Raw genomic sequence first — 12,483 nt, 5'->3', positions numbered from 1 at the left:
AGCCTTCCTGTTGGCCACTCACTTCCTAGCAGGTCCCGGCGGGTCCCGTCCTGCAAACGGCCAGCCCAGATCCAGGTGGGACACTGGAATGACCCCAGGCCAAGCCGGGCGCCTGACTGTCTTGTCCCCGGGACCCTCGGGTCTTTCTACGTCTCGGTGGTTCCCAGTGTGCTCTTTCGCGGACCGTTACAGAGAAAGAGAAATCACTGAAAATGCACAACAGAAGAGTGGACCGTGCAGAGCTGTTTATCCGAAGCGTGTGCACCTCGTGTTCTCTGAAGGAGGGTTCCTGGATGCAGCACCCCCCGAGGCCCACGGGGCCTGCTTCTCCCTCGGAAGGAGGTCCCGGTGCCTTGTTTCTTCCCCGAGTCTCCTCCCTACTCACCGGAGGCGGGGGCGACCGCGGGTTAGAGGACACACTCAGGGGCCAAGCCCCCATTTCCCCCGAGCTCATCGCTAGGAGACCCACTGTGAGGGGCCCGGGCCTGCTGGGGAAACACGAGCCCACGGACCCTGCGAGCACTTCAGCAGATGGAAAACAAAACACAGCCCGCCCCCGCCCCCGAGACAGGAGGGAAGGGGCAGGGCACTTCCACGGAAAGAAGCCGCAGCAGCTAGCACCAGGGTGGCGGAAGGCAACTCCTGGGGCCCAGGGGCCCAGGACGCGGGGCGTCTGACCTCCAGCAGACCCTGAGCGCCACTGTGTGCTCACTGAAATGTACCAGCATGGTAAATGACACGAGTCACGACAGCTCCAGGCTAACTACAGAAGGCCGAAAAGTGGGCAGTGGCCCACTTCCTGCGAACCCCAGCTCCGTCCCCAAAGTAGCTGGAATAATGCTTCCACTGGTTAGCACAGGAGGCCACTGAGCTCATAAAAACTAACCACCCCGCGCCTCGGGGCCTCGCTGGCCTTCGGGGACGCCTGCACGCGGTCTGGGGGGTGCGCACCTGTGGATAAAGCTACCTCGCTCCACGATGAGTTCTTTCCCGCATGAAGCCAAGGGCCCTCACGTGATGGGCGTCCCAGGGACTTGTCTGGGGCCTGGGACACGCCATCCTCCATGGGACCTCGGTGGGACGTGCACTGGGGAGACAGTGTCACTCTACCCTGCCCCGACGTCTCTGAGGGAGGTCTCTCCAAACGCTGCGGCCGTGGGCACTGTGGGCCACCGCGGGCACCTGCGACGAGCGCCGTCCTGCGGCTCCCGGGCACCGAGCCCCTACCCCCACTGCCCCTCAGTTACCGGGAGACCGGCGCTCGGCAGACTGCGCTCTATCTTATTAGCCCAGAACACTCTCCAAAGCAGCTCCTTATAAGAAAATGGCGACTATTATGCACAAACAAGCCCTATGTGGGCTTTTTTTTATTTTTCCATTTTCAGATGGAAAGAGTTTTTATCTATAGTTAAGTGTTACCACCAGCATCTTCATTACAGAAAGCTTGCTGGGAGCAGCCTTTCAAGGAGACTGGATGTTATCTGGGCTGTGAGTGCAGGCGGCAGGGGTTCATCAAGGTGCCGAGCGGGCGGCAAACAGACAGCATTTGCAATCTCCTCTCTCGCGGCGCGCACCCTGAAGACGTGGGAAGAGGTGTTCCGCTCACTCTGCAGTCAAAGGTGACTGACTTAGCAAAGCATCATGGGGCCAGGAAGACCTGGCAAAGCTGCTTTTTAAAATCTTAACCCGCAGTGGACCCCGAGCTTACGACAGGGCCTCTCCATGGGCTCCCCAACAACTAGGGTCTTTGGTTCCGTGATTGACTGACGGTAACTCCAAGAACACAAACTTCCCCGTGCGCTTTAAAAATGGTCAGAACTTAAAGGAAGCTTGTCTGCACAGAAGATGTGGCTGAGAAGTGGGTCAGAGGGGAGAAAAGTGAACTCTGTCCTGCTCGCCGCCTCTCTGCCCGGGCTGACGGCCATGGTCCCTTGGACGGTCCTCTGCAGCCTTCCAGGGCTCGGTGCCTCCTTCCTCAGCATCCCGCCAGCGCCCTGAGGAAACCTCTGTTAAATCACCTCCCTGCTTCCAGCGTGATCGATCGCCAAGTGGCCGACTGCCCACCGGACTGGGTGCTCCCAGTCCTACTTTTCTGTGAATCCCAGCCCTGCAGCCTGGCTCAGAGCAGGAGGCTACAAGCACGTCTTGACAAGAGACTGGAGGAGGGAGCGCTGGGGTCTCATTGCCGTGTGGAATGCCTGGGCTTGGCTGGCCTTTCAAAGGGAATCAGGTGTGGCGTGTTCCAGACGGCTTCGCCTGTACCAGTCACAGTCCCAAGGGCCCCATCGTGCTGAGCTGAGGAAGCCGGAGCCGCTTGGTCCAGGGAACTTGTGGAGACACACTTGGGTACAGATGAAGGCTGAAGACAGCCTCCCCTGTCCTGAGGGCAGACAGCTTTCTCAGAGACTCAGCCTGCAAAGCACCTCGTGCCTGCAGAGCACAGAGCCACGGCCGCCCTGGAACAGCTAATGTAACAGAGCGCTCTAATTCTCCGGCGGCCAGGACGCAGGTGCCACTTTCTTGCTTCACAGCTGAAGGGCCATAACAGGAAGACTTGCTGAAAGCCACCTGGCAGGGGGCGGGGCTGGGGCTCAGGGCCTGCCTCTCCGGTCCAGAGCCCGCGCTGTCTGCCGCTGATGTGGCATCGACGGTTTTGTTCTGTGTCCTCAGGAAACGAACTTGCCCGTGGCCCTCCCTGGGGGTGAGTCACAGGACGATGTGTGGAACGTGATAAAGGCCAGGGAGGTGGCATAAGGAGGGGCAGGATGGAGCTCCTCGAGAGATCTCCAAGGCCGCAGGTCTGTTCCTTCCCTGGACGGGGCCGTACACATGTTAGGAGCTGCGGTGGGTGGGGCGGAGTATATTCTGCCTTGGTTTGTAGGAAACCAGACCCTGGCTGAGTGATGAACTACCTTCCAAGGCCTTTAAAGAGGTGTCCATCCCTGCGTTTTTGAATGGACCTCTTGCTGTTAAGATGCCTTTGAGGTCAGGAGGAACAGGGCACAAATAAAAGCAGGATTTGTTTGGCCAAAAAAATGGATGTTCTTGCTAACCTTTCCCGCGTCGCCGCGAGAGCTTCTCGGGGTAACTTAGCGTATGAATGAAAGCCAGTTCCCACTAACTCAGCCAAGCGAATGGACCGGCGTGACACAGAGCAGGGGGCAGCCCGCTGACGGAGTCAGTGCAGACGCCTGAGGAAAGGGGCGTCTCGCCCACGTGGCCGGAGGAGTCCCCACAGGGCCGTGCGAGTGTCGGCTCTGGGACGGAACCGGCTCAGGGCTCCCAGCCCAACGAGTGATGAAACACTCAATGCTTAACTTCTAGTCTCCTCTTGGCTGGGGAACGTCTATAACCCTTCCCCCGGGGTCTGGAACTAAGCTTTTTTTTTTTTTTTGATAGATAAATGGTTACTCTCCAGAACATTGAAACACAAATGGTTCAGATAATGAGCTTTAGGGGAAATTTTTCCTTTTTGGTTTTGAAGTTTCAACCATCTGCAGCACTACCAGAATTTTTAGACTTGCTGAGTTAATTTTAAATTATTTTAGAAAGACTATTTCTAAGGGACTTCTAGTTCTAGTGATGCGGCAGACTAGCTAGCTTAAAAAGCCTCCCACACCAAAGCTGGAGCCATGCTGGACAGGGCAGAATGGATGCAGAGTTCATTGCACTTGGGGGAGCAAGGTAGGTACCTGGGGGCCGACATAGCTGAGAAGCGAAGCTGCAGCCAGTTCACTCCCGTGAACTCTTAAGCAAGCACTGCCCACGAGAAAAGAGACTAACAGTCATCACCACCCCTGGGGACAAAGAAAACAAGGGGGAACTGGACAATAACAAGTGTGACTTGATTGGGATTAAGGACGTTTAGAACCCTGTACCACTGGGAGGAAGACAGAGATAATGATTAACTTTAGATTTTGGTAACTTAAGTTTGCAAGTTAAAATTTTTAGGGCAGCCTTTGTCCTTCCTTCCTTCCAGAAGCACAGAGCAAAGGAGCCCAGTGATGAGGTCGGGTCAGGACCTGCGCAAAGACAGTGTCCAAGCAGGGCAGCAGTCCGCTCTGCTCAAAGAACTGGCCACGCACCGGTGGGGGGGCAGCAGTAAGCAGAGACTGGGGACAGCAGGAGCAATGCAGGCAAGCGTAAGTGTGGAGAGACGGCAGCTTGAGTAAGTGGGCAGCATGGAACTGTATGTGGAGGTGCTGGTGTGAACCAAGGCTCCTCAGGGTACAGACAGACACAGAGATGGGCCTGGATGCAGACCTGCGTGCCTATGAGCACGTGTGTTTCCTAGCTCTGTGCCCCGAGAGGGCCTGGGAGCAGTGACGCCCCAGGAGCGATGAGCACACCTAGTGCCCAGATCTTGGTTTCTAAATATCACTCTCCACGGAAAGGTCCTGAGGCTCCTTGGAAGACGAGGAAAGAAGATAAGCCAAGAATATCTTGTGCCAGAAAGTAAGGAGGTACTCAGAGTAATGGGAACACATGAGAACACGGAAGCCGGCTGGAGGCCTCCCACAGCTCATGTGTAGGAGAGTTTGAGCATCAACATAATGGCAGTGATGTCTTATAATCTGTTAAATAAAAGAGGACCCATGGGTCCACACTGATATATACAAATAAATGAATAAATAAATGAGAAGGAAAAGCCTTTTTTTTTTTACAAGTCCAATCTATAAATTTAGAAGAAATGATTGGATTAGAAAGGTCACGACTGGCTGCCTTGTTATGTGAGTTAATTCTGGAGAGACACAGTCAGTGGCTGATGAACTCGGGGTGTGAGTGGAAAGGAGAGATTTTTACACGATCTCGAAGTGTCTCCCCACAAAACCCTTCCTCACTGTGAGGGGGAGAAAAGCACCTCCATGGTGGAGAGACCGGGCAGACCCCCTTTCAGTCACGTGAGCAAAATTAACTCCACCAAAGACGGGACGGATCAGCATCACGGGAAACCCAACAGGAGGCAGGGGAGGAAGTCGGCACCTCTTCTGAGACATTCCAACCCAAAATGCGTGATCTGGGTCTAGTCGTGAAGAAATGCACAAATCCACATCGAGGGTTCGCATGGAAAATGAACGGCCTGTGATCTCTGAGAGTGCCAAGGTCATGAGAGTCAAGAACGGCCGGGGAGCTGGTCCAAGTGAGGCGGTGGAGAGCCAGGACGGCCAGATGCAACGTGTGGCCCTCGGCTGGGTCCCTTCCCTGCTGAGGACATTTTGGACAAGTGACAAAACTGAGATGGGTCTCCAGGTGAAGGGTCATTCTTTGTAGTGCTCTTGCAAACCTTTCTGTAGTTTCGAAATACTTTCAAGGTGGAGGCGAAAACAAACAGCAGGGCAGTCTCCAGTTTTTAAGAAGTGGCTACAGGCAGGTGGTGACCCTGCTGCGAGCACAGCACACCTGGGGGAGAGAGTGCCACTGCCCATGGGCTCCGTGCCAGGGACTTCGCCGCACTGGCCACCTGGGGAGGGGGCACGGCCACCACTAGGGGAAGGCATGGGGTCCCCCAGGTCACCGTCCCCTGAGGAGCCGGAGCCTCCGAAGCTCTGGAAAGAGACCTGGGGGAGGCCGGATCACTGACATGTCCCACTCCCTGCGCCCAGGACCAGAGCAACAGGCATGACCTCCTTCCAACCTACCGTGTCACCTGGGAAGCCACACACAAACAGGGCGATGCCTGGACCCCACCCCTAGAAATGCTGATGCACTAATCTGGGGTGGGGTCTGGGCGCCACGTGTTCTGAAGTCTGCGCCCCCACGAATGCGCCGCTGGGAGGGAGAACCCCTCCCAGGAAAGGTACGGGCTCCCGAGGGCTCCCGTCCGTGCCGGCGAGGTCCAGGCGCCAGCAATCCTACCTCTCACCTCCCTCTCCAGGGCAAACACATCTTTATCTATGAAAACTGGTGAGAAAGTCAACTATGGATCTCAAAAGCCAAACCGACAACCGCAAAAGGTCAAGTTCACTTATAAACGTACGGGTTTAAGGTCTGAAAATCTTAGATCCAAACTACACCAAACAAAATAAACATCAAATTGTGTTTATCTCAGGAGCACTTGGCATGGTTAAGCATTAGACAGATCATCCCACCCGCAGACAAACGATGGAAAAACACGAGCAGCTCCACGGGTGCAAGAAATAGTTTGACAAAAGTAAAATTATTTATGATTTTAAAAAAATTCTTAAAAAACAAACCCAAACAACTCGCAGCAAACCAGGATTAGAAAGACTCGTCTTAACCCAACGCGGGCTAGCTGAAAACGCAGAACAAAAAGCCCCCTGCGGGCCCGCCACGGAGGGAGACGTCGTGCTCGATAATCAGACCTTAAAACGCCGCCTTTGAGGCGAGTAATAAAACAAAGACTGTCCCATCACTGCTCTGATTCCACGTGACACAGGAGGACCTCGCCCTCCCACTAAGAGCATAGAGAAAAAGAAACAAAAAAAGGGGAAGGAACGATACAAAGATTTCAAAGGAAAAAATAAAACTGTCACCAGCAACAGGTGACGCAGCTTCTTTACAGAAACCAAGCAAAACTGGCAAACTAACCAGAGCTTCTCCCAGCTTCCGGGCACGGCGCCCTCACACAGGCTGTGACGCGGGGCCCCGGCGCTGAGCTGTGGGACCCGGCAGGCAACTCCGGCCCTGCCGTCCGGCCGCTGAGAGAGGGGACAGCCGCCTCCTTCCAGGACCAGCACGAGCATCAAATGAGTGAACGTTCGTTAAAGCACTTAGAACGAGAGGGCTCATTAAATTAAAAATAATTCAAAAATCAATGCCAGCCATAGTCAGAAAATGTAATTAAAAATGTACACACATTAATTAATCCTCAAGACAATCTCACAATAGTGCCACTGACCCCGTTTTATAGATGAGGACATTAAGGTGCACGTGGAAGTTAAATACGTCCAGGATTGCGGAGCTCAGAAAGAGGGGGGCCAGAGAGAGCGGGGAGCCAGGCTGCCGGTGCAGAGCTCACACTCTTCCCATCACAGATTTTGAGGCACACTGACTGCTCCCCAGTTTTCCACCCTTTTGGGGAGCAGAGTGAAGGTAGGAACAGACAGCACAGTGCTTTTGCCAGGAGGAGAACAGCTGACCAAAGGAGGTTTAAACAAATGGAAGGGCGCAGCACGCTCCCAGGTGGAGAGCCCCAGCGTCCTGGGGCGTGCGCGGGGAGAGGGGAGTCCTGCACGAGTCCGCAGTGCGTGTGTGTGCGCGTGTGTGGGCTGGGGAGACCTTACTAGGTATTAAAACACATTTCAAAGCCTCTATAATTACACAATGTGGAGTTAGTGCATGAACAGCCAGACTAACAGAACAGAAGAAAGAGTTCCAAAACAGACCCAAGTGCAGATGGGGATTTAAGACGACAAATTAGGATGAGGAAGAATATGGACTTTTTAATAAATGGCTTTGGGAAAATTACATAGCTATTTGCAAAATGATAAAAAAAAATGGATTCACACCTCACTCACGTATCAAAGAACAAATCCCGAACGGACGGCGATCTAAAGCAAACATGAAGCCCTAGGCGTGGCAGCAAAACATGGGGTGAGTTCCTTCATAGCCAGAGGGTGAGGAAAACCTCTCCAGCTGACACTCAAAATCCAGAAAAGACTGATAAATTAGACCTTAAGTTTTTTTGGCATGGCAAAAAATTATAAATCCTGCTGATGGAATGCAAAATGTACAGCCTGTAACAGACAGATCTAGTAACGTCTAGAAAACTTACATACATTCATTGTTTGCTCCTGAAATCCCATTCCTAGGAATCTATCCCAAAGATTCATCAGCAAAAACACACAATGATTATGCAAAAGGCTGGAAACAGCCTTTAGGCAGAATAATGCCCCCTGCGTGCAGCCCCCCTGCCCTCCGCCCGAGACGTCCACACCCTGATCTCTGGGACCTGTGGGTAGGTTACCTCCCACGACCAAATGGACTTTGCAGATGTGACTAAGCTTAAGAGCCTGGAAAGAGGAAATTATCCTGGGTGGGTCCAGTCTATTCGCGTGAGTCCTGAAAAGGGAAGAGGGAGGCAGAGGAGGGGGCCAGAGAGATGAGACAGTAGACGGAGGGACAGTCAAAGCCTAGAAGGACCTGCCTGCCATCACTGGCTCTGAAGGTGGAGGAGGGGACGCGGCGACCACTAGAAGCCAGGGATGGTGACAACCAGCTCGGTCCTCTGACCACAGGGAATTGAGTGCTGTTAGAGCCCGCGTGAGTGAGGGGACGGTCCTCCTCTAGCAAGCGCCTCCGGACAGGAATGCAAACAGCTGGATTTGAGTCCACAGGACCCGGTGGAGCTCTGGTTCCCAGAGCTGGAGGCAGTACACTTGTGTTGTTTAAGCCACTGAGGTTCTGGGCATTTGCTGTGGTGGTGACAGAGGATGAATGCACACGCCAGGTGTCCACCAGCAGGGACGCCATGTCCACACAAGGGAGGACCTCATGCAAGGCGCACTGAACTTCACAACGTGTCCTCCCCTGAAGACAGCAGGAGGCCCCATGCCGCCTTCCGAGTTAGGAAGGGGGACACGAGGACAAATATTCACTTAGGATGCAGAAGGCAAAGGAGGATGAACCAAAACCTAATGTGGGGCTTCAAGGGGCGGAGAGGTGAGAGCAAAGGAAGAAAGACGAACACAGACTTCTCTGAATACACCTATTGTTTTAAACAGTTTTGACTTTGAGATTATGCAAGTGAGTTATATGCACAGAAATTAATAACATTTAATATATTTGAACAATTTTTTAAAAAGAAAAAATGATTTCTAAAGAAAGCAATCACTAAAACGGAAGTGAAAGAACAAAACACAAAAGCACTGGAATGAATGGACCCAATTTCGCCTTAGGTTGGTGGTATAAACACACAGGGAAGAATTCAGACTCAGGATTTCAGCTGCTCATCCACAGAGCAAGACGGTCTAAGGGCAACAAGCACTTAAAACGCATTCAGTAGGCTTGTTGTTTTGAGTATCATGGATGTTACAATTCTGAAACTCTTTATAGAATAATAGGATAAGGAAAATAAGGAATTTCGTTAATGTTTCTAGAAAGCACAATTTCAGTGTAAGCGAAAAGGATTCAGCAAACTTAAATTAGAATTGGAAATATCAGTGTGCATCTCCTCTCTCTGTTCCCTGCAGCGCCCAGAAACAATGACCAGTGAGCCTTCAGAAGGGGAGGGCGTGGGGCAGTGCGCCCCGTGCGCCTCTCCGGGCAGCCGGACCTGGGTGGGCGTGGTCCTGAGCCTCAGGCTGCTGCCAGGTCTGGTTTCCAAGACAACCAGATGCAGGTGGAAGTGCAGAAGCCTCCCCGCTCCGCCTGGGCTCCTCCCACCCTAAGTGCCCAGACTGTGGTCTCCAAGTACCAGCTGACACTAAATGAAACCCGGTGGAAACGGCTTGATTTGAGCTGGAGCTTGGTGCACAACCAAGATGCTCCTTGGACAGCCCCCTGAAACAGAGAGCAAGGAACTCGCCCAAGATCAGTGTCCTGAGGTCAAAAGGCCTGGAATGAGAAGGGCTGCCCACTGGCCAGGATGGGTGTTTCAGGTTCAAAAAGAATAATAACTGTAGGTGACTGAAACACACTGAACACATAAAAAACCCTACGCTTTCATACTGATACCCAGGACAAGAGATAGAAGGGCAAAAGAAGAAAGGAAAATCTGCTTGACGCTGGGAGTAACTGGGGCCGGCTCCTTGCTCTGCAGCCCCTGCCCCCCCTGCTCGCGGCGGCCGAGCAGCCTGAGGGAGGAGCGCTTCATCCCAGGGGCCCGGCCACTCAGTGCGGAAGGGCTGGTAGAGCATTGCTGTTTCCAACACCTGAAGGCAGCACTCAGGCCAGGCCCAGACCACCGGCGGGGGGACCGGCAGCTACCAGGCTGACAGGGGAGGACCAGGCAGGGCCCAGGCTGCGGTTCGTGCCGGCGCCCGTGTCCCCACGACCGGGACACCCCGACCCCTGTGCCCCTGTGACGGGTGCAGTATGGCGCCCCCGCCCCACGAGGAGTTATTCCGACAAGACGACAACATGGAACTGATCTAACGGGTTTAGAACGCTCCTCCTGTTTACAGGAAACGTGGGGCAGAGGGACACGTGCAGTGGCACCACGAGGGTGTGGAAGGACTTCTCTGACCGAGGACGCTCCATGGGGCAGCTAAGTGGGCCCTGTCACCAAGGCTGTGGCGTGGGGAACACGGGGGCTCTAGACGAAGGTGGCTCACCCTCCAGTGACAGCAGGCAGCTGAGTGGTGGGCGGGGGCGGGCGGGCAGCCCTGGGGAGGTTACGAGGGACAGAAGGCAACTTTCAGGGTGGATGGGTTTGCTCATTGTCTTGACCTCAGTGAGGATTTCTCAGGCTCACGTATGTGCACACCCCAGCCCAAACTTACCGAACTGCACACACTGGAGATGCCAAGTGCGTCAACTGCCAATTATACCTCGATAGAGCTTTTTTAATGATTTAAGAGATGAGACAACCAAACGCGTAGTGGGCACTCTGCGGATTCTGTTCTCATCGAAAATGCGGTAAAAAGACTTTGTGGAACCTCTGGGGAAATGAGTGTGGATGGTTACTAGATGACACTAAGGACTTTTTGTTAATTTTGTCAGGTGTGACAACTGCGTGATAATTCTGAGGAAAAGCATCAACATTCTAACGTCAAATTTTTACCGCAAGAAGACAAGCCCGGATGTGCACACGGATGTAGCCCGAATCCAGACCAAGAAGCAGCATCCCCAACGATCCCACTTCCCCGCCACCGTCCCGCACGGGCCCCCCAGGGGCCGCTGCTCTCACGCCAAAGATGACCCCCGCCCCCGGAACCTGACATCATGGAAGCACACTGCCTCTGCTCACATGGTCAGTCTGCTGCTTCTGCTCAGCAGAGAGAGAGAAGGTTTCTCCTACTCGGCAGAAACTCGGTCGGTTCCGTTTACTGCCATATCCCGGGTGCCTCGAATGGGGCCTGGAAATCTGCATGTTCTGTGCACACTGCATGCTCACTCACTCATATTCACTCACTCACCCGAAGGGGGAGTTGTGCCCAACAACCGCATCAGTCTGTTTGCTGGCTTGTGACACAGCAGCACGAGAGGAACGCGAGGCAGCGAGGCCACCACACCTCCGGGACCTATGCTGGACCACAGCTTGAATTTCCACCCCTTCCATAGCTTTTAATAAGACTCCGCTGAACATCCCGTGTTCCCGCCTCTTTCCGTGTCCTGCCCCAGTGTCCCAGCCGTCTCCAGTCTCTGGTTCTCCCCCTCCAAATGCGACCACCTCCCAAACCACCCCGGGCAGCTCCAGCTGCCGACTGATCACCCGCAAAGGCGTCGATCACCTGTCTGTCGGACCCAGGTCCCAGGAGCGCTCTTGGGGAAACTCCACCTGCCGGCTCCAACGAGACGCTTACCTGTCCCTCCACGATCCACCTGGAGATGGCCGTCTTCCCGTCGTAGCCTGGGCGGAACTGGAGTGTGGCGGAGCGAGGGCTGATGTTGGAAATGACCAGGTTGGATGGGGCCCCGGGAAGCTCTGGAGATACACAAGAGAGGCAAGGTGGAGACGGGACGGCCATCACCACTTAGGAGGTGCATTAAATGTGTCAGTGCATAAATGGTTCCCAAACGTCTTTATACCAAGACAGGATTGGCTTTCACAACCAGGAGAGCGAGGAGCAGAGCTTGTCAGGAACGTGTTCACGGCAAGACTGCACTCTCACAGGGTTGCCAGTTAGACGCCTAGTCATCTGCGTGGCTTCAGGAGACGTACCATGTGGCTTCCAGGTGGTGGGCGGCCCTGAAGTGGGGGTCACGCCTCACTCATCTCCGCACACAGAGGGGAATCAGTGGACACTTGTTAAATGAGGACAACATGGATGGATGTCATCCTCCCAGGCTCCTCGAAGGAAACAAAGGACTGAGTGTCCGTCCCCCCTTTGGCAATGACCCAGATGCCTTCGAAAGAGGAGGGCGTGGGGCAGTGCGCCCCGTGCGCCTCTCCGGGCAGCCGGGCCCGGTGGGCGTGCAGGTCCTGAGTCTCAGGCCGCCGAGGTCTGGTTTCCGAGACAACCAGATGCAGGTGGAAGTGCGGAAGCCTCCCCGCTCACCTGGGCTCCGTTGCCTGGGCAACTGACTGAGAGCAGGCGGGTTCTGAGCCGCTCCCGCCCCCGGGCTGCCTGGGGTGTGGGCCTCCTCGATGAACCGTGGCCCTCGGCGGCTGCTCCCCCAGGGAGCCTGTCCTACCAGAAGTGAAACACTGAGTCCACAGTGACAGCATCTGTTGCTGGGCCAGGCAAACACTCCAGGGAAAGGAAAGGGGATGGAAGGAGGGGAAGAAAGATGCCACGCAGGTGGCAGGGAGGGTTTCCAGACGGCGCTGTTTCCGGGGAAGGGTCCCCCAACCTGCCACTGCCTGGCGTGTTTCAGACCAGCTCCTGCACAGGGACAGTAAAGCCACTTTGGTGACCC

General features: G+C 54.5%; 1 protein-coding gene across 5 annotated transcripts in view; it reads right to left on the bottom strand.

The window, feature by feature from the left end:
* Positions 1-12,483, bottom strand: part of SDK1 (sidekick cell adhesion molecule 1) — a 718,389-nt gene that overhangs the window by 103,569 nt on the left and 602,337 nt on the right. For all 5 annotated transcript variants that reach the window (XM_032459946.1, XM_032459947.1, XM_032459948.1 and 2 more), the window contains one exon: positions 11,427-11,548. In XM_032459946.1, coding sequence (XP_032315837.1) covers positions 11,427-11,548 — 122 coding nt within the window. The remainder of the gene's footprint in view (positions 1-11,426; positions 11,549-12,483) is intronic.

Source organism: Camelus ferus, chromosome 18, assembly GCF_009834535.1.
Source record: "Camelus ferus isolate YT-003-E chromosome 18, BCGSAC_Cfer_1.0, whole genome shotgun sequence".
Taxonomy (NCBI): domain Eukaryota; kingdom Metazoa; phylum Chordata; class Mammalia; order Artiodactyla; family Camelidae; genus Camelus; species Camelus ferus.
Note: the sequence above shows the minus strand (reverse complement) of the source record. Positions and strands in the feature narration are given on the sequence as shown.